We start from the raw sequence: 20721 nt of genomic DNA, 5'->3' as shown, positions 1-20721 counted from the left end.
AACAGATAATTAATAATAAATACAGTAAGGATTCGAAATTAAGGGGATTAAAAGTACAAACCCCCATAACAAGAAAATACTCCACCTCAACATTTGATTTAAGTAAAGTACTTGAGTAAAATAACCCCTAAGCTTTTTTTCTGATCCACATTCTGGAGACTGAAATCACAATTATTTAAGATACCCTAGAGATCTCATCTTTTGATCAGAGTAAGACAGAGATGAGTTTTTGCTCCTGAGGCCAATATGAGACGACTGAGATATATTTGAGAAGAATCATGAGATCCCAGGAGTCATAGCTGAGTTTTCTTTGAGCTCTTTCTCTGATCTCATGGTCCAATGTTCAGGAGATTTAAATTAGACTTATTTAAGATCAGTTAGAGATCTGTTGTTTTGAGTCTGACATAAATGAGATTTTATGTGGTTGTTTCTCCTGAGATGAATTTGAGAAGTGGGAGAAAAGGCCTTTGGTCTCACCTTGGTATTAAAAGCAACTCATTTGTTTCTAGGAGAAAAGAAGGAAACAACTATGAGATCTCTTGGACTTTGCTTTCCTATGGGTAGTTTTAAAGAGAAAAATCATTACTTTTACTCCGCTCCATTTGGATACATTCATTGCGGTACTTTGCTACTTGTTTATTTATGATATGTATGTATGAGTGATATGTATGTATGAGTTAAGCTGCAACGTAATTCATTGATAGTGTTTTTTAAAGTGATGCTTAAAATGAGTTTGCATACTAAAAACTTGAAGTAATTTTTAGTCAGTTACTGAATGTAGTAACTGTAACTAGTAGTAATGTAGTTTTATGGTCAGTAAAAAATATTATTGGCTGGTAAATTTTGTCAGTTTACCTGCCATTGGCAGATGAACCAAAAAGTTAATTTGGACCCTAAACTCATGCCCCCTTCATTTACTGTTTCTCTTGTCTTTCCCACGATTTTTCTGTTTTACAAGGACTTGCAACACTGTAGAACTGAGTTATATGACTATGAGGAATAATATATTTTGACATGATGGTTGTGGTAGAGTACAGGTGGCTTCTGTCCCTCCCTCGAGCCACATTCTCACTTCCTCAAATCAATGCAGTTCTCTTTCTTCCACCTAATATCCTCAGACTTTCTCTCCCATTATGTGACTGCCCTCCTATCTACTTACCTGTTCCCACTTCTCTCAAAATGTTTATATGGAAACGGTGTGTTTAACACTATGTTGTGTTACGCAAGCTCACTGTACTACCTTTTGCATACTGTGGTGTTTATATACAGGTCGCTGCTGAGTATGTAACAAGTCTGACACACCCACCAATCAAGAGAAAACCTACCTCAGTTTCGAGGAAACATGTTTGTTTAACATGTTGTTTAACTCGGAAAGCGTAGCAAGGAGGTGCACACTGTTTTTAGATTGAAAGTGCCCCTAGCCTCCCTGCCCACCTCCTCACCTGCATCTAGTTCATATACCATTTCCATACTTTTTATCTTGGATTTCAAAGCAGTGGAACCTCAATCTGACCCCGACTCTGAACCTTGAGAAGGAATTGTACCTGGCTGTCTGCATACATGTATCTGAACATGCCTGTCTGTAAGCTTGTATACTGCTCCATATTGGAATTCATTGAATTGTACCTGGGATGGTGGTGGGAGGTTCACACGACAACATGTGAATGAGTGGAGTACTGGTACTTATTTTTTTCCACTTCAATCACTGGGCACAATACTACTGATGGAAGTATCCAAATTGAGAGTCAGTTCCCTTGTTTTTTGTCTTATCTTTCCATAGAGCATTCCAGTATTCTGTTTTCCTAGCGTGTCTTTGGAGCTCATCTTCTATGAACACTGACTTTGCCTAGTGTTTTTTGTTACTTTTGCCTTCTTGGACTGATGATCTGCGTGCCACACTCTGTATCATTTACAAGTAAAAGACTTTTATTCCACCTACTCTGTGTTTTTTGAGTCTTGCTATTGAGTCCATTGTCTGTTAGTGCCAGCTTAATAGTGTGAACACTTGCATACAGAACAATATACACCCTGACTTTCAAAATCCAATCTTGAAAAGTATTCTGCTAAACATTTAAGTTTTTAATGTATTTGTAACTGTCTACTTCAGTCAGTAGAATGAAAACTGACAGATAACATGAAACTGTGTTGCTCTAAATCAGGAAATCCTATTGAACTTCCTGTCAACACACACACACGCAGCATAAACGCAGAAGTCAAAGAAGAGAGTCCTGGTTTATAGGAACAAACGATCGAAATGAAGTATTTCTGCCCTGCAAATTTAAAGGTAATATTGACCCTGATCTTTGGCTCTAAAAATCTGTGAACATAAAGCTGTTGAACTATGGTACGAAATGTCAGAATTTCAAGACCCACAATACAATACGGAGGATGTGCTTGCTGTTTTAGCTTCATCTGTAGCTAAAACAGCTGTAGCTGTTCGTCAGCTGTTTCATTGGTACTTGTACATTATAAGAGATTATAGTGAATTCTTATTCAAATATTTATGTTAACGAATTAATGTGAATGAATCATTTGCCAAGTAAAATCAGATCAGATATGTATTGTTATCAACGTAAATTATTTGAAAACTAATCATGAAATTGTTAAACAATGTTCTGTATTATTACATAGTATTGTGTATTTCACATACTGTGTTCCTGATTCAACCACAGCAGAACATGGTGAGCAATTTCGTTTGATGTAACGGGAATCCCCACAAATCTTGAGATGACATTTTACTTGTCTCTAGTCATTGTCATGGTGGGAATTATCCTCACATGTAATATCTCAAAAACTTTAGTAAACAAATATACTCTGTGTTTGAGTCTTAACTTTGTGAATGGGATTTTTTTTAGGCTTGCTCGCAAAGTTGTGGTGAGAAACAGCACTCTGAATCACCTGCATTTATCTCAGTAGCTGCAGCCGACTAGCAAGTCAAACAACGATAAAAATATGAATCTGTATCAGTTCACCAAACCTGCCATGAATAAGGTGGTTAAATGAATAACTCTGTGAGAAGCACCCAACTGAGTTTTACAGAGACCTATCGTTACTCATTACTTATAGCAAATGTCTTCCCCAGAATCATTTGGGATATTTTAGAAAGTATATAGAGTATTTTTAATATATTTAATTTGAAGAAATCACATTAAAGCAGTAAACCCAGCTATAGTGGTGTAAAATAGTGAAGAGCTGCAAACTTCACATAGCATACTTATTGTATTAAAGGTTCAGTGTGTAACATTTAGTGGCATCAAGTGGTGAGGGTTGTGACCTTTCCAGTCTCTACTGCCCCCTACGCTTCCAAAGAGCGTAGTACAGCTATGGTGGCTGACACAGCACAAAAGGTGTCATCTTCTGAGACAGCAGAGAGTGTCAAGTCAAGAAATTAGGTTTCTTTAGGTAGATGCATTAAGAAATTATATTTACTTAATTACTTAGTAAAACTATATGTTTTTGCGACTTGACCACTGACAGATAAATGGAATGGAAAATGTAACTAAGAGCGTGTAACATTGTCACTGTATCTGCACCACAGTACATTATAAAACACATTATAGATAAAGTTTCTACAAACATTGACAAGGGAAACATATTAATTCTCTCTCGCTCCGCGGCCAGATTATGGTGCTTTGATAGCGGCAAAAAATATAAATAAATAAATACTTTGATAGCAGTGCTGAAATTTCTCTGTCATGAAACAACAGTTACTCACATAATCTCTTCCTTCCTGCCTGCAAAATAAAAGCACAAGAAGCTTGTTTGCTGTAATGATTTGCTTGGAGTTCAAGTTAGTGCTTTTACTATGAAAATTCTGATTAAAGGAGTCCTTTGTCCTTAAATGTCCTTTGCCTGGAGATACAGAGAAATGATAAAGCGTTTGTAGGTTGTTGGATGCGGATCAAACACCGAAACACAAACACTGGAGCACATGCCGTAATGTGAGCCAGAGAAACAGTTGCTGCAGTGTACATTTGTTGAAAGAGAATTATGAAGTTGGATCATACACACAAGTCTCAGGTTGCAAGTCCTGCACTCTACCAACTGAGCTAGCTGAGCTCTGTATCAGTGGTATCCAATATTATTTCTTGTGTTTTAACCCACTATCTCATTGTTGAAAAAACTGTTCCGATGCAGAACTTATTTGCCGCCCCCTGCTGTATATTAGTACTTCTTCTTCTTCTTCTTCTTCTTCTTCTTCTTCAAACGTACGTATTCAACATAGTGATGAGTGTCTACACTGCCTGAATTCTACAAGAAATAGAACAAGAAGAAAGTAGTGACGAAACACGCTCTGTAGCGCTGATTGTCGGTTTTGGGCTACTGTAGAAATATGACAACGCAACATGGCGACGTCCATCGAAGGGGGAACCCGCGGTTATGTAGATATAAATGGCTCATTCTAATGTAATAAAAACATAATGGTTTATCGTGTAGGGTCTTTATACACCCCTGAAAACATCGTTATGGATCTTATGTCGCATTTCTGTCACTAGATCCTCAGAAATATTACACACTGGACCTTTAATATGAAGCAATGGATCAAGTGACAGTACCTCTAATATAGTTTTCAAGATTATTGAAAAACTTAATTTGACTCCTGAATTAAACTGAAATAAGAGATTAGATCACCCTAATCTAAGTATCAGTTTCCTGTTACATTTGTCCAAAAATAATTACAAGTCTGTTGATTTGATCCTCAGTAGTACCATGGATCTCAGTGAGGAGGAGTCAGCCCCTCTGGTGATCAGAGACCGGGGAGGTAGCCAGAGGTCCAGTTCTAGCACTGGTCCCTGTTTACAAGTGCACCTCTACTTCTTCCCAGCCACAAAAGAAGCAACAACAATACACATTTCATCTGGCCAAATCTCTGCTGAAAGTGTCTGTATCCAAGCAGGCAAAAAATGTGGTAAGATTTCACTGCCAAGTCATGAGTCTGACTTCAGGTTTCTTGGTGCTAATACCAAAGTGTGTAAAATAAACTGTACAATTTTATGTACTTTATGCTCAAATATGTATATTTGTGTAAATGTATTCTTACAAGCATGCAAAAGGCTGGGGAAGTCATGAAGCATCCCCTGGTGAGTCATGTTGTGATAATATACTGTATGTGACCTGTTTCTCCAGGAATCTTACCAGTGTACCAAAGTCTTTTCGGATTGGCATCTGCCGATCTCTCATTTTGGTATCCTCCATCGCACATGTTCAACACAGAAGAAAACTTGCAAGTCCACTTTAGGGTCAGGTAGGTAAAAAAATAACCTAAGAATCATTTATTAACTAATTTACTTAAGGAAGTAGTGAACATTACACTTTTTTATGGAATGGGATGTAACTATGTACCTGTAAATAAGATAAAGAGATACACACAACAAAAATAAAGAATGTATTTTAGGATCCTATTAATCAAAATGTCATCCTTATCAAATCTGTTAAAATGTTGATGAAATAACACATATACGAAATCACACATTTTACTTGCTTTTTGCACTTAATACTTGCAGTCAGTACTACTTTTAGGTCAGAGCTAACAGCTTTAGCAGTGCTAACTGAAGTCACAGGTGAATAATGAATTTCTTTGTTCAACTCTACATGCAGAGGTACACTCACACAATGCATGTCAAAATGTATGCATGCATATTTCAAAAAGTTAACGTGGGGTTTTTGGTATGCAGGTTTTTTTTTGGGAACTGGTTTGTTCAAGGACCAAGAACATCGTACCGCTACAGTCTGACCAGAGACAGAATAAGTCCAGTGCTTGACTACAATGTCATTGATTATCTTTTTGCTCAGGTAAAGTATAAAATGTTTCAAAACATCAAAACATAATTTATTTTTATTTAGTAAAATGCATATTTCTACCAGTATAGTGAATTTAGGATGTATACCAACAATATTCTTATAGTTTTATTTAATTCTTCAAAAAATTTACATTTTTCCATGAGGTGGTTGGATACATTTTTATCATATTAACAGTGGTGTAATGTGCAAGACATCTCCTGAACTGCTATACCAAAAAAATAAAATAAAATCAGATTAAGGGAGAAAGCACAAAAAGTCTGATGTCTTTTAATGTAAACAAAGTTTTGAACCATCACACCTATGTAGTTATCCTTCTCAGTAAACATTGTTGTTGTTTTCTATTACTTATGCTGATATCTCAAAGTGTCTATGGTGCTTCAGAATGTCACTTGTTGAATATTGAAGTGTCAAACAGTTAAATGCCAGAAATAGTTGCATGCATTGTCCATATATTAAAGACTATGTCTATCACTTTTGGTGCATAGTCGCGAAACGACTTCATTGCTAGCGAGGCAGGAGTGTCTCCACCTCTGAGTGCCCAAGAGGAATGCCTCGGCCTTGCAGTGCTGGACTTGTGGAGAATGGCTAAAGAGCGCCATCAGAGTGTAAGAGAGCTCTGCAAGACTGTCAGGTATTTATCTTTGGATATTTTGCCCAAACCCAGCTTTACTAGTTAAAGTTTAAACAACCAGGAACTGTTGAATTAAACATATACTCTTATACTCTTTCAGAAATAAAACTACAGTTTTTACATTATTTGATATATTTATTTTTAACACATTTTATTCTCTTCCTCTTTCAGCTACAAATCATGTCTTCCTAAGTCACATCGTCATGACATCCAGAAACGAAACCGCCTGGATCGTTATCGAATCCGAAACACCCTCAAGCGTTTCTTAAAGAAGCTTGGCAACTCCTCAGTAGATGAGTGCAGCTTGAAGCTGAAGTACCTGATTGAACTGGCAGGCATTGAGCCTTCTTTGGGAAGCGAAACCTTTCACGTGAATCTTTCTTCCGCCCAATCAAAGTCAACTTTCTCTCTAGTGCGGGTCACTGGGGAAACAGGAATTCAAACCAATGGAAGTTGTCATCCTGATGGTACCCTGATGGTAAGAACAAAGTTCAACTTACAGTAAGTTTGGGTATGAATGAGGCACAGTGGTTAGTTAGTCATTCCACCATCTTTCACTAAGGATACAGTAGATTCTGCTAGTTGACACTGCAAAATAATGTATCATCGTCTTGTGTTGTGCTTTCCTATTGATATTTTGCTTGTAAACTGCATTGCACTATTTTGTGATAACAGTAGGTTGTAAATAGTGGGATCTACTGTTGTAACTTTATTTATATAGTAAATAAGTACCTTTATTTATATAGCATCTTTAAAGAGCAGAGATGTCACAAAGTGCTTCACAAAAGAAATAGAGCATTCAACATAGTGTGACAACAAGTATGTAAAGACCGCCAATACAACCACCTGCTCACTGATTCGCTTTGTGCAACACATGTATCCTCCCTAGTAAATACAAGAGCGGAAAGGGAAGAGAGTGGTTGTGGAGAGGACAGTGAAGTGAAGTGAAGTGAGAGGTGAAAGAAGCATGATTGCGGCGGAATAAAGCACTCTTTTTGTTGGAAATAAAAGTTTAAAGTAAGGCAACAACCTTAACAACTCGTTTTCCACCATCTACACAAGCGTTGTCCTCTTTACCATTCGTACTGTTACATCACCACTCTACAAATCATCATAACCTCAGAGCAATTGTTTTTCTGAAATTTAAAAAATCAACTACTCACCAGCATAAAAAATAATATAAAATAAAACGCCATAAACAGAAGCACGGACCAGGATTCTTTTACCAAGTACACTGCAGGCCGTAAGTGATCCATTTTTTTTGTTACCCAGCTGAGGTTTTTTTGTGTTGTTGACTTGAACCTTAATTTTTGATGAATTGAACTATGATGATTGACCATGATGAATTGACTAGGATTTTTGTTGGATTGATTGAAATGAATTTATATTGTTACTTTGAATGAACTACTTTTGAACTAATTATGAACTGAACTAAGCCTATTTTGTGTTTTGGCAAACAAAGTAAATACTGAACATTGAACTGATACTCAGAGAGGTCAATTTGAGTGGTTTGCACGGTGTTATTTTGTGGTTTGTTTTTATTGTGCTTTAAAACTTTTGAGTTGTGGTTTCATTACACAGTTATTTTCATTCAACGTGAGCGTCCACATTTTGATATGTCCTTTGAAACATTTGATTAAAAGATGAAGCACACTGTATAAACAAAAAAAAACTTATATATCTTATATAATATACATCTTATATGTCTGGAGAGATACCCGACTGGCACCCCAGATATAAATAAATTAACATAAGTCTCAAACTGTCACAATACATACAGACATAAAACACCGTGTATACAGATCTCTTAATCCAAAGGTAGAGTGCTTTAAAGTTTAGCAGCCACAACCTCAAAAGCACAGTCCCCTTTAGTTTTAAGCCTAGATTGATGAACAACCAACAAACCCTGATCAGAGGACCTTAGAGACCTACTGGTACTCTAGGGTTGCAGTAGCTCTGCAAGTATGATAACTTTACTTGACCCTTCGAAAGTGTCCTTATACATAATTTAAACCTAAATGCTTCAGTGCTCACAACTCCCCACACTCTCTTCTTATGTTTTTGAAGTGGCAGACCTTCTGTGATTTCAAAGAAATCATCGACATCAGTATAAAGAGGGTTTGCCATGAGCAGATTCCCCAAGACAGCCGGATGGTGATAATAACCCGCAAAGACGACAGATGCTTTGTAAGGGACATATTATACATTCAACACTTCCCCAGTCATTATTGTCCATTAACTCATAATGTATTTATTTTTTTCAGATTGTACTATTTTGATTTTATGCAAAATATGCGTGATAATTTTTCTTGATTTGCACCACAGGAAGCCAAGTTCCAGAGTCTTAAGGAAGCACTTTCATTTGTGTCACTTGTTGATGGCTACTTCAGACAGACCACAGACTCTAACCACTACTTCTGTCAAGATGTCGCTCCTCCAAGTATTCTGGAAAGGATGAAAAACCATTGTCACGGCCCAATCATGTGAGTCATTTTGATAATTAATTAATCCAATACCATCATTCACATGAACTTGTTGTAGATGTTACCTTCATATCTTGTTTGATCAGATCAGAGTTTGCAGTCAACAAGCTGAAAAAGTCAGGATTTAAAGGTGGTACATTCCTTCTTCGGCAGAGTCCCGAGAACTATGACAACTTCTTTCTCACGGTTTGTGTTCAGGTAAAGGCTCCTGTTGAAACAATAGACATAGAAAATATTAACAATAAACATAATTTGCTAGTTCTGTCTGTGCATGCTTTTATGTACTTCATGGCCTGACCTGGTGACAAATAAAGATATTCTGATGCCCTTTAATTATGTGACAAGTTTAGCATAGTTGCTGTAACATGAATTTTAAAAGCTTGTGATTGCAAGGAAATCACATGTCTATGCAGATGATGCACTAGTTTTTCTGAACATTGGTTTTGTGGAGAAATTGTCAGAGAAGCGTTGGAAGACTCAAATGTTTGTAAAAGTCATTCCCATGTCACTCTCATTGCATTCACAACCTTTGCACACATCAAAGCATGTGGAATCTTTTTTTTTTTTAAAGAAACTCTTCAGTGTTGTGAAAATTTGATGTAAGATTTATATTCTGCAGACTCCACTTGGACTTGACTATAAAGATTGTCTCATTATCAAGAATGAGCACTACAGTCTTCCTGGTGTCCAGAAAACATTTTCCAGCTTGACACAGCTCACCAGCTATTACCAACACAACAAGCTGTTACTGGCTGACATGCCTGTCAAGTTGGCCCGCTGCTGTCCACCACGACCCAAAGGTGTGTTTCTCTTGCCATGGTTATGTTGATATTACCAAATGTCTACTACTACACATATACAGTGGCGTTGGGTGGGGTAAATTTTTTGGGGAAGCCAAGTGAGATGGGATGTCCTTTTTGGAGGGCAATTATCTAATGTATTGTGCTACTACAGTGCAGGGTATATTTTTACACAAAATTTTATCATACTTGCGCACTATCTGTTATCAATACACACACTGAAAGTTTCTCTCTCTCTCTCTCTCTCTCTCTTTCTCACTCACTCACTATCTCTCACCCCAAATAGCATACATCCCCCCACTGCTTATAGTCCACAGTACAAACAGTCTTCGGTTAAGAATAAAAGAAGCATTCACATGCTCAAACATAATACGATTGAAGACATGCGCATAGTAGCAGTGGTGCATGTATCAAATAGGCCTACATACTTCTTAATGCTTGGCCAAATTTTCACAAAACAACATCACTCAAGACTAACAACTGAGTACCAAACCAACAGAGTAAAAACAAGGTTACTTCAGCGGACTATTCATTCGCAGCTAAATCCAGGCAAGCAAAGCAAAATAAACAATATAGCCACATCAAAAATGGCACACATAGCTGCAGTTCAGTGAAGCTCAGAGAGAGAAGGAGGTGACATTTCACTCACCATATTTGAAAATGAAGGCCATTCTCCTGTATGTCATGGTGGCGAAGTGGTCAATAACCAAGTTGTAGAATTTCCCACTGGCTTTTAGGTCCTTCACAAAAAGAGAATCAATTTAAATTTGGCGCTACCAGCTAGCCTCTCCACGCGCAGCTCCAGTTTTGCCGTTGGTTTTCCATCAGATTTAATCTTCAGTTGCTGCTGTAGCGGTAGTTTAGTAAAACAATTTATAACTAAAAACTCCAAATCTCCACCCTCCATAACTGCACCAGAAACTAAAAACATTGTGTTTTTATTAAAATGATAAATAGAGTCTGATAAAAACAGGGGAAGCCTGGCTTCCCTTGGCCTCTGGGAGAAAACGTCACTGCACATATATAGGAGTGAATCTATAGCTTTGTTAACAGATTTTGGCCTTTGTTTTCTGTTTTTATTATTCTCATCTCTAAGTACATACAAAACTAGAAACTCGCATGCTTTTCTTATTACTGTTTTAAAAATGGATTCTGTTTTATACTGTGGTTAACATATTTATATGTACTGCATCTCTTTCACACCCACTGTCACAATACATCACCGGTTCTTTGTTGTTTTCTAAATTTAAACAAGCAGGGTGACTAACTGTTAAGGTCATATGTACTGAACTAAGACAAAATCCAAATCACCCCATATTTAGTTTATATTTATTTATCAAAACAAATCCCTCGAGATGCACCATCTCGTTTTCGAGAATAAATTATAATTTACATCATAACCATAACAACAGAACAGTGACAAAATAAAAAAGTACAATTATCCATTTGTCAATGTAGAGACAGACAACAGATAAACACACAGACCCACAAATACAGAGCAACAACAACAACAACAAGAAAACAAAATGATTGTCCCAGATGTGATATTTTTGCATGTAGACATCATATCCTGGTTATAGCCAAGTAGATGCTAGCTGTGTTAAGAGATGTTTCTGATCAGTCTGTGCGTCTTCATTTCAAATCATGTAGTAGTCAGTCAAACATGCAAACAGACAAAATGATAATAAACAGACTATAAAATCTACATGTTAAAGTAATATTATTATTATTATGAATAGCATCAAAGACACAGAGAGACTCATTACTAGGATAAATTCAGTAATGGTCATGTATCAAATTAACACATCAATTTCTTGCTTGAACTTAGAAATGTCCCTTAATATCTGCAACCTTCATAGACTGGATAACAATAAACATGTTTTCTGCTGTTTGTATAGAGCTCTCAAATCTGATCATCATACGCAACAATAGCTCTGTAGAAGGTCAAGGGTCCCCAACACCTGTAAGGAACAAATTCAGTCATATCCAGTTCCACATGATCAAATATGAAGACCTGAAATGGGTGAGTGACCACAAATATTAATATCAATAATGCTACTTTCACTTTTTGATATGAACATTATTTTCACTACTCTGTTTTTCAGTCCTTCTACAACACTAAAAACACAGCTGAAGTCAAACTAATATGAAAAGTACTTTGAAGGTAGAATCTTTTTTATGATGGAGGACTCTTAAAAGTAGGTTCTGTTTGTACTTTTCCTGTAAGGATGAATGCCTCGGACAGGGATCCTTCACTCGAATTTTTAAAGGCTACAAAGCAGACATTCGTGATGGGGAGAAACACATGACAAAAGTTTTCCTGAAAGAGCTCGATGTTGTTCACAAAAACTGCTGGGAGGTGGGTTTCTTCAGATTAAGATACACTGAAATGTTTAATATTTTTGTGGATTATATATTGAGCATTGAACACATCAATTTTAACATTATACACATGTTGTTTTCTTGTCTTTTTCTTCTCTTAGTCATTCTTTGAATCTGCCAGCTTGATGAGCCAGATTTCACATAAACACCTCCTCCTTGTGTACGGTGTCAGTGTTCATGGAGTAAAAAGTAAGTTCAAACCAAACTGCAGGTTATTCCAGACCACCCTTTATTTGCTACGGTCTGATGATTGTTTGTGACCTTAACTCATCCCCTTGTCTGTGGGTGAGCATTTCTGACTCTGTGTTTAGTTTAAAGTACAGCTGTAGAAACAAACCTTGCTGTGCCTTCCAGACATCATGGTGCAAGAGTTTGTCGAGTATGGGGCCCTCGACCTTTATCTGAAGAGAGGGCGATCTGTGTCAGTGAGCTGGAAACTTGACGTTGCCAAACAGCTTGCGTCTGTCCTTAACTTTCTGGTAAGATAAAGTTTATGAAGTAATGACAAAAACACAATCTACAGCATTACTGACTGGTTACATTTTATTCACTATAAATATCAAATGTAGATTTTGTTTCCTCTGTGTGTGTGTGTGTGTGTCTGATTAAAATGTTTTTCAATGAAAATGAGAAAAATTATGTAAAAATGTTAATTCTTCCTAATAATGCAAATCATATTGCAATTGCAATATCAGTCAAAATAATCGCAATTATATATTGTTTCAAAATCATTCAGCACTGATTTCTGATAATTTGATTATTTCTGATTTTGACATTTTGCATACTCACTTAGGGTCTTTTTCAGGGTTGACAAATTTGGCACACCATTATGAGTCAACATTAACATGTAACTGTCTTGCAGGAAGAAAAGAACATTGTTCATGGAAATATCTGTGCCAAAAATCTGCTGCTGGCCAGAGAGGGTGACCTGTCGCAGGGCAGCTCTCCTTTCATCAAGCTGAGCGACCCGGGCATCAGTGTAGCCATGCTGGGAATGGATGGTAAATGAAGGAGGGGTTTCCAATCCCCCAGTAACTATGTTTTTCATCATCAGGTCAATTTATATTAAAAATGCTGTATAAAACAGTCAAGACAGATTTTGAGAGACACCTGAATTTAAGTTGTACTGTGTCTATACAGTAGATTAACTCAGTGACACTCAAATAAAAGTGAATAATAAACAAATAAATAGATCAGAGAGGGTAGTAAATTAAGCTCCTTACTGTTTTCTGTGACCACATACAGTATGTTGATTTAAAATAATTAAATTGTATTATCAAAAAAAGTGTAACACATAAAAATGATACCTAGTCCTTGTGCATTATTCATGTATGTGTGAATATACATTTCTATGTGTGTATGATTAGTGATCCTGGACAGGATACCCTGGGTGGCCCCTGAAGTGCTGGAGACCCCAGACAACCTGTCTCTGGAGTGTGATAAATGGAGCTTTGGTGCCACTCTGTGGGAAATCTTCAACAATGGGAACACTCCACTGCGAGGCTGGGACTTGGACGAGGTGATGAGTCAAACAAACGGATCTCCTCTTGGTTGGAAAGAGTCCAGCAATGAAAACCTGTGAACTTGCAGCTATACGATTAAATCAACTGCAATGATGCCCATTACATTTCAAAAGCTTTTTGAAAGAGAAAAATTAGACTCTCTTTGAGTGCTCAGGTGGTCCTCGTTAATACAACTTGTTGACTGTGACTTTGATAGATCCAGCAACATTTCCCCATTTTATAAAAGGCTTGGTCAATTTGGTTTGAACTCTGAGAACAAATATCTGTAGAAAAGCAGAAATTATTCATTTTATACCATGTTTCATCAACATTGACAGGATAAGCCCAGTGGTGTATAATAGATGGCACATTTTTTTAAGTTTAGTAATGATCTCACCAAAAGACATAAAATAAACTAAGATTCCTGTAAATGGGAAATAGAAAATACGTAAATGACGTGCAGGAAATAATATGAAGATTTGAATTAATCTCTGACACAGAGAATGATGTGAGCTGCTGATGTGTTTTCTGTAGAAGCGGGGGTTTTATGAGAACTTGCAACAGCTGCCTCCCTCCCAGTGGACAGAGCTAGCCGATCTGATTAGTCAGTGTATGGACTACCAGGCAGCCTTCAGACCTTCCTGTCGCAGTATTATCCGTCAACTCAACAGCCTGATCACTTCAGGTAATGATGTGTATCACTACTCAGGTGATAACGAATACAGCCTCTATAAACCATGTCAGCAAAAATTTCAGTTCAGTTAAATACATAATTTATTAATTGACCCACTGACTTTTCTGATCAGTTTTGATACTTTGAAAAATACATAAAAAAGTATATTACATACATTTCAGTATATTAAAAGTATGAAATCGTGAAACATTTATGACAATGCCACCATTATACATTATATTAAATATAACAAGGAAAGATACTTCATGTCAAATCTGAGGAACAGAGCATGTACATTTATAGTGATAGTGGCATGCTAACGTGCCAGCTAACGTGTAACTGTATCTAAATAATTCCTCATTGGGTCTTTGTGAAAATGAGTGCCTACAGAAGATTTTGGAAAACGAGTTTAATATTTCAAGAAGTTTAATTACATCAGAAAACTAAAAGCCACTACTGATCCATTTTCTTGTTTCATGATAGACTATGTGATACTACATGCCACTGAGCCCGTCACACAGAACCCTGTGTGGAAAGCCCTTAGCCATGCTCAAGACAACCAGACACTGTTTGAGGAGAGACACCTACGCTGCATCTCGCCTCTGGGAAAAGTAAGTCTGGACTCAACACTCAGCAGACAACATACAAACATACATAATGCAGATCCCCCCTTGGGCCAATCAGTGCACTTCAATAATAATGATCTTATGTTTTGAGAAGGTCCTGTGCTTCTAGGTCTTTGTCCGGATGCCAAAATGCAGCAATAATTCGCAATAATCTCTGAATTTTTATTAAGAGTTCATTAGTGGTGTTCAAGATAGAGGAATAAAAAGATTGATAGTGTGGAGGAGAGACAGGACGGTATATTAACTAAAGCAACTACCTGTGCTTCATGTGACTATTGCACAACAAATCTCTTTCTCGCCTTCTAAATGTCTCCCTGAATCTTATCTATTGTGTGTCCCGCAATGGCACATGTATGGTAAGGTCTATTTAGAATTTTTGTTCATGAGCGACCTGTTGACTCAAACATTTTACAGGGAAACTTTGGCAGCGTGGAACTCTGCCGTTATGACCCGCTGGGTGATAACACCGGTGAGCTGGTTGCTGTGAAGAAACTGCAGCCCAACAAGCAGTCGACACTGGAGGACTTCAAGAAGGAAGTCAACACCCTCAGCGTTTTTCACTGCGACTATATCGTCAAATACAGAGGAGTCTGCTACAGTATGGGTAATAAAAACACTCACAGCAAATGTAGCACCTGATCTACCAAAATAATCAACTTCCATGGGAGCTTTCATGTCTAACCTGTTAGGTTTCGGTTACAAACAACCCTGGTGCATTTGACCGGTCAGTGTGGTTTGTTTGGGCTGATGGGAAAGCTTTCAACCGAAATCTGGTGCAGACCAAGCAATCGCATTGAGACCCTTCAGGGGAGATAGTCCGGTCCAAACGAACTCTAGAGCAGTTTGTTTGTGGTGTGATCCGGTGTCAATCTGACCCAACTACCATAAACTAACTATTAAAATAGCTGATTCTTATCTTAGCATTCATTGATATCTATCATTGGCAATTCCATACAAGACGCCGCTTCCTTTGCAAGCAGCTCATAACCCACTGCCACCCCAGCTCCGCCTTTCAGGTCATATCTGATAGGGATGCATGATAATTATCGATCCGAAAAGTATTGAGAATTTACCTGATAAGAATCAAACAATGCTAACATGTGCTCTGCTGTTGTCGCATTCTGGGCGTCATGTTGCTGCACGTGGATAGAGCCACACAGATGCAGTGCAGGCAGCTAGAGCCAACCAAATGTGTCATCAAGGTTCTGATGAGGTGGGTCCCCACCTCATTGCTTTCCACGTAGGTGCGTGGAAGGGCAAGGAGATCCGATGATCAGGGCCATACCACCAAACACAACTACAAAGTTGTCCTGACTGAAATATATTTATAGGTTACACTTTATTTGGCTAATGTCTGCCAACAGATTGTTTATAGTATTTGTAACATTTTAACAGTTTCTTAGTTGAGATACAACAATTTAACTGATTTGCAAATAAAACTTTTTTATTTGCAAATCGTCTTGTTTAGGCTTGATTAGGGCTAATGGTAGTGGTATAATTTCAGATATAATATATATATATATATAATGGTATAATTTCAGATAATACAGGTATATAGCTTTATTTATTCCAGGTTATTCATTCATTAAACCCTTGTGCAAGAAAAATGGTGTACATGGTGGTTAGTCTCTAATTTGTTAATGCTTGGTAGGCTACTATCTTTTTGATAATTATAACCATTCATGCAGAATGAGTTCAACATTTCTAAAGTTTGCTGTTGCTCCATGTCAACATTTTTTTATGTCCCGCTGCATCCTGGCTGTGATTGGTTGGTTCATGAAAAATGACATTGATAAGCAACTTAATGCAAAGGCTTGGATAAAAAAGCACCCAATGTCCTCCCTACTCCGTTTCCGCCAGAGGAGAGGACATACAAGTGTAGAGGCAGCTTGCGAGTGTAAGTGCCAGTATGCAGGAAAAAGTCCTGTGACATCAAAGAGTAAAATGTAATAGTGCTGGTAGCCTACTGGTCAAAGCAATGCAAAAACGCACACAATGAAGGCAGACTGTAGAAAGCAACAATGAATCCAGGACATTTTGGGCGATTTAGAAATCGATTTAGAGTCCCAGAAAGAGGACGTGTCCAGGAAAAAGAGGAGGTATGGTCAACCTTCATGTATACCCTGCATGATCCTGGATCACATTTTAAATCACAGTCTTTAGCCAACACTGTTGTCCGAAGTGACTGATGAGTGATTCAAGAAGCGATTGAGGACTGTCTTCTGGGTTTGGAAGTTTCCTCTGCTGAATGATTTTAATGTTTAATATTTGCCTGTTCACAGGTCGCCTCACTATGAGTTTGGTGATGGAGTACATGCCCTATGGCAGTCTTATTGGCTACTTGGAGAGTAACCGACATAACGTTAACACCAAGCGGATGCTGCTTTTTGCTTCTCAGATCTGTAAGGTAAGAGTCAGATATAAGAGTTAAAAAGAGTTAAAAAGAAAAGTTTGAATGGACTGTAACTTAATTACTGGTTCACAAAATCATGCAACTTTTACATTGTGATCATCAACTTCAAGTGCTGAGACTTGAGTCTTGCACATGCAATATAATGTTAGTATTGCGCAACATTTGTCAAGAATTTGGGTGTCTCTTAAAGAAGTGTTGTTTTAAATTAACATTTGTGCCTCACATAAAAGTCCTAGGGGAATCTGCCACAGTGCTGAAAGAATGCATGCTACAAATAGAATAATGTGTTTTATTGTTGTACAATGTACAACTAAGCCAAGATTTTGCAGGTTGAGCCTACAATATCTTATCATGAGGCTCAATAAAAACCTTAGCATCATGGGTTGATGGCATGCAACAAAGGGACAAGAACAAAAGGAGATAAATAAAAAGTAAGAGAGCAAAAGCAAAGTTATTTAATGTCTTCTGTTTTGGATGTGTTTTTTTTATTTTCCCAGGGGATGGAGTACCTGCAGAGCCTGCGTTATGTGCACAGAGACCTCGCAGCCAGAAATATACTTGTGGCCAGTGACACACTGGTGAAAATTGCTGATTTTGGCCTGACCAAGATAATTCCTTTCAACAAGGAGTACTACCGAGTCACGCATCCTGGAGAGAGCCCCATTTTCTGGTAGCTTTCCTCTTGTTTTAAAACTCAAATACTCCACAGCATATATCCACAGCAATGATGGCAAAATTGTTGTGGAAGGTTGTGACTATTGTTTGTTTAAATCAGACACTGCAAAACAACTTTTCCCAAAATTTCAAACTATATCTTTAAGGTAAGTCTGAAAATACAGACCAGGGTTTTCCTGCATAGAGAACTATGAGATGGCCACCTCCATCAGAGTTGGTCCTGCCTCCAGCTTTCATAAAAGCCAACCTACTGTAGGAAATGATGACATAAGCTAAGATGATGTTTCCTTTTACATAAAAAAGAATAAATAAATATAGTCAGAGGCTGAAGTAGGCCTGATTTTTCTCACAGCTCAGGCATTAAAGAAAACAACTGTGTAGTTTTGGTCTCACAAGTAGCCATCCTTTCAATGACAATTATTTAGTGTTCAGTTTCTGGAAGTCTACATGATCATACACTGTTCATCAAATGCAGGTACGCTCCAGAGTCCATCAGTGAGTCCAGATTCTCTCATAAGTCAGATGTCTGGAGTTTTGGAGTTGTTCTTCACGAGATCTTCTCCTACTGCGACATGAACTCCAACCCAAAAAGAGTAAGAAGGCTTACTATTGATACATAAATGTATGAACAATAATTAAATATATTCAAATGAATTGTTTCATCAAACTGCAACACCACTGTGGGTTTCCCCTTTTTAAATATTTCATTAATGTCACTGTTTTAGTTATATATGCAGGAGATTGGACACAATGTGCCGGGTCCATCCATTTCAATGCACCTGGAAAATGTCCTACAGAATGACTGGAGGTTGCCGACTCCTCCAAACTGCCCACCAAAGGTAAGTTCACTCTATGTGGCTCAATAGTCGAAATACAGGAACCATTTTGGTAGGGTTTAATCTTGATTCTAATTAAATTGAAGGTCCACTTTTCTGCAGTCACATGTTCCTAACAAATACGTAATGATAATTTTGCTTCAAATAAATGAGCCCATTTGTGAGATGATTGTGGCCTCTTATGAGTAACAATGTAAGTGTTTCTCAAAAATGCAACGACACACAAAAATTATTTTTTCCTTCTGCAATTAATTTATTTTATTTAGTTTTAAATTTTTTATTTAGCTTTATTTTTATTCCACCATCTGCTGATAATTCTGGAATAGACTGACCTATCAGCTATGGTTTTCATATTGTAAACTTCTTATTTTGACCTTCAACTTGCCAAACTTGTTACTGCAACCTCATACTATACCCCGCACATATATCTTGTCATTTGCTCTGTCTCTCCTAGCAAAACAGATTATTATATTTTTGTAACACCAGGTCTACAGTTTGATGAAGCACTGCTGGGCGTACAACTTTGAGGAGCGGCCGTGTTTCTCCAACCTGGGAAACCAAATTGAATCGATCATGCAGGACGAGAGGGACAGCCTTAAAGGCTGACAAGGAGCCTTGTTGCACCTCAACAGTATATAATGATACAAATGTATTTACTGTCCCAAATGAAATTTATTTCACACAAGTGCCACACTCACAGCAGCAGGACAACTGACAATTATGTAAGTATTAACATACCGATAATAGAATTTCAGCAGTGTGGGGCACTTCTGAGTCTCAACTACTCCCTAAAAACACTGAGGTAAAGCTCCCTTTATGCCCTTTTACCAGTTGTATAATGTACAAAGACACATTCACAAGCCAGCTGAAAGGAAGGTCGTCATAAACCCAAGAGAAGATGTATTACTTATGTAAAAGCATGTTTGTTGGTTAGTGTTTAATCAAACGTGGTTTGTGTTAACCAATATCATTTTCAAACTAGCCGATATTGTGTAAACCAAAGAAGGTTAAAGTCAAGGGCAACTGGACTTGGTTGAAGATACTAGAAGATGTTTCGTCCCTCACCCAAAGAACTTCTTCAGTTCTGCCCTTGACTTTAACCTTCTTTGGATAACTATGACCTGGATGACTGAGAATCTTCACAGAGATATGGTGTAAAGGCCTGCCTAGAATACAATTAAATCTACGAAAGGCAGATGAAAAAAACAAGTTACCTGGATGTAACTTCAGGTATATGAGTACATGTGTAAACCAATAGAGGGCTGGGAACATATGAAATAGAACATTTATTGATAACAGTTTTTGTGCTAATCTGCTAGACAGCTACTTCATGTCTAAGATCTTACTGTGTTAGATTTAATCATGTTTCTTATAGTCAGATATATCACAGATTTCACAACACATGGTAAGCAGCAAAAGGCCCACTCCTCATTCTAGAATTATAATGAATTAAAATACTTATATAATACTATATTTTAATACTATAATTTAAAAGATGTAAGGTACCGTGTACTGGGCACTGAAAAACATCTGTTTCTAAAAGGTGAAAAGGGTTGCATCTTATATTTTCAATTTGTAGTGTAGTCTCGTAGTGAAGGATTTATTGTATTTTATTATTTTTATGTTTAAAATAAAGAAATTTTGTGGAAGCAGCTTTTGTAAATGTTTATGTTTTTGTTAAGTCAAGGAAACTTTAATTTCCTCTAGAGCAGTGTCTATTATTAATACATTTCAGATTAGGATCAGGCATTGTATACCACAAAAAAAAAAAACATTTTAGCAGGCAGGGATCTTTTTACTGATAAGTAGGGCTGACCCTGAATAGTCTAAGATTTGATACTGCGATTGGGCGGAGCCTGATTCAACAGTCAGTCTCACAGTCGAAGCTTCGCAGTGAA

General features: G+C 37.4%; 1 protein-coding gene across 2 annotated transcripts; it reads left to right on the top strand.

Annotated features, from left to right (window-relative positions):
• Window positions 1–2202: 2202 nt before the first annotated feature.
• jak3 (Janus kinase 3 (a protein tyrosine kinase, leukocyte)) lies at window positions 2203–20475 on the top strand. 2 transcript variants are annotated; one of them, XM_046049526.1, is made up of 24 exons: window positions 2203–2284; window positions 4704–4909; window positions 5128–5245; window positions 5676–5793; window positions 6288–6433; window positions 6605–6911; window positions 8501–8620; window positions 8759–8916; window positions 9003–9114; window positions 9536–9716; window positions 11615–11739; window positions 11944–12075; window positions 12200–12287; window positions 12453–12577; window positions 12961–13099; window positions 13466–13617; window positions 14135–14285; window positions 14757–14884; window positions 15314–15503; window positions 17182–17306; window positions 17810–17982; window positions 18463–18580; window positions 18713–18826; window positions 19310–20475. In XM_046049526.1, the coding sequence occupies exons 2-24, from the start codon at window positions 4711–4713 to the stop codon at window positions 19427–19429; spliced, it is 3339 nt and encodes a 1112-aa protein (XP_045905482.1). In that variant the 5' UTR covers window positions 2203–2284; window positions 4704–4710; the 3' UTR covers window positions 19430–20475. The 2 variants fall into 2 exon arrangements, with proteins under 2 accessions (XP_045905482.1, XP_045905483.1); XM_046049527.1 differs by having other exon boundaries at window positions 2228–2284; window positions 4707–4909.
• Window positions 20476–20721: the final 246 nt, after the last annotated feature.

This window comes from Micropterus dolomieu, linkage group LG05, assembly GCF_021292245.1.
Source record: "Micropterus dolomieu isolate WLL.071019.BEF.003 ecotype Adirondacks linkage group LG05, ASM2129224v1, whole genome shotgun sequence".
NCBI classification, from domain to species: domain Eukaryota; kingdom Metazoa; phylum Chordata; class Actinopteri; order Centrarchiformes; family Centrarchidae; genus Micropterus; species Micropterus dolomieu.
This window is presented reverse-complemented; position numbering and strand designations above follow the sequence as displayed.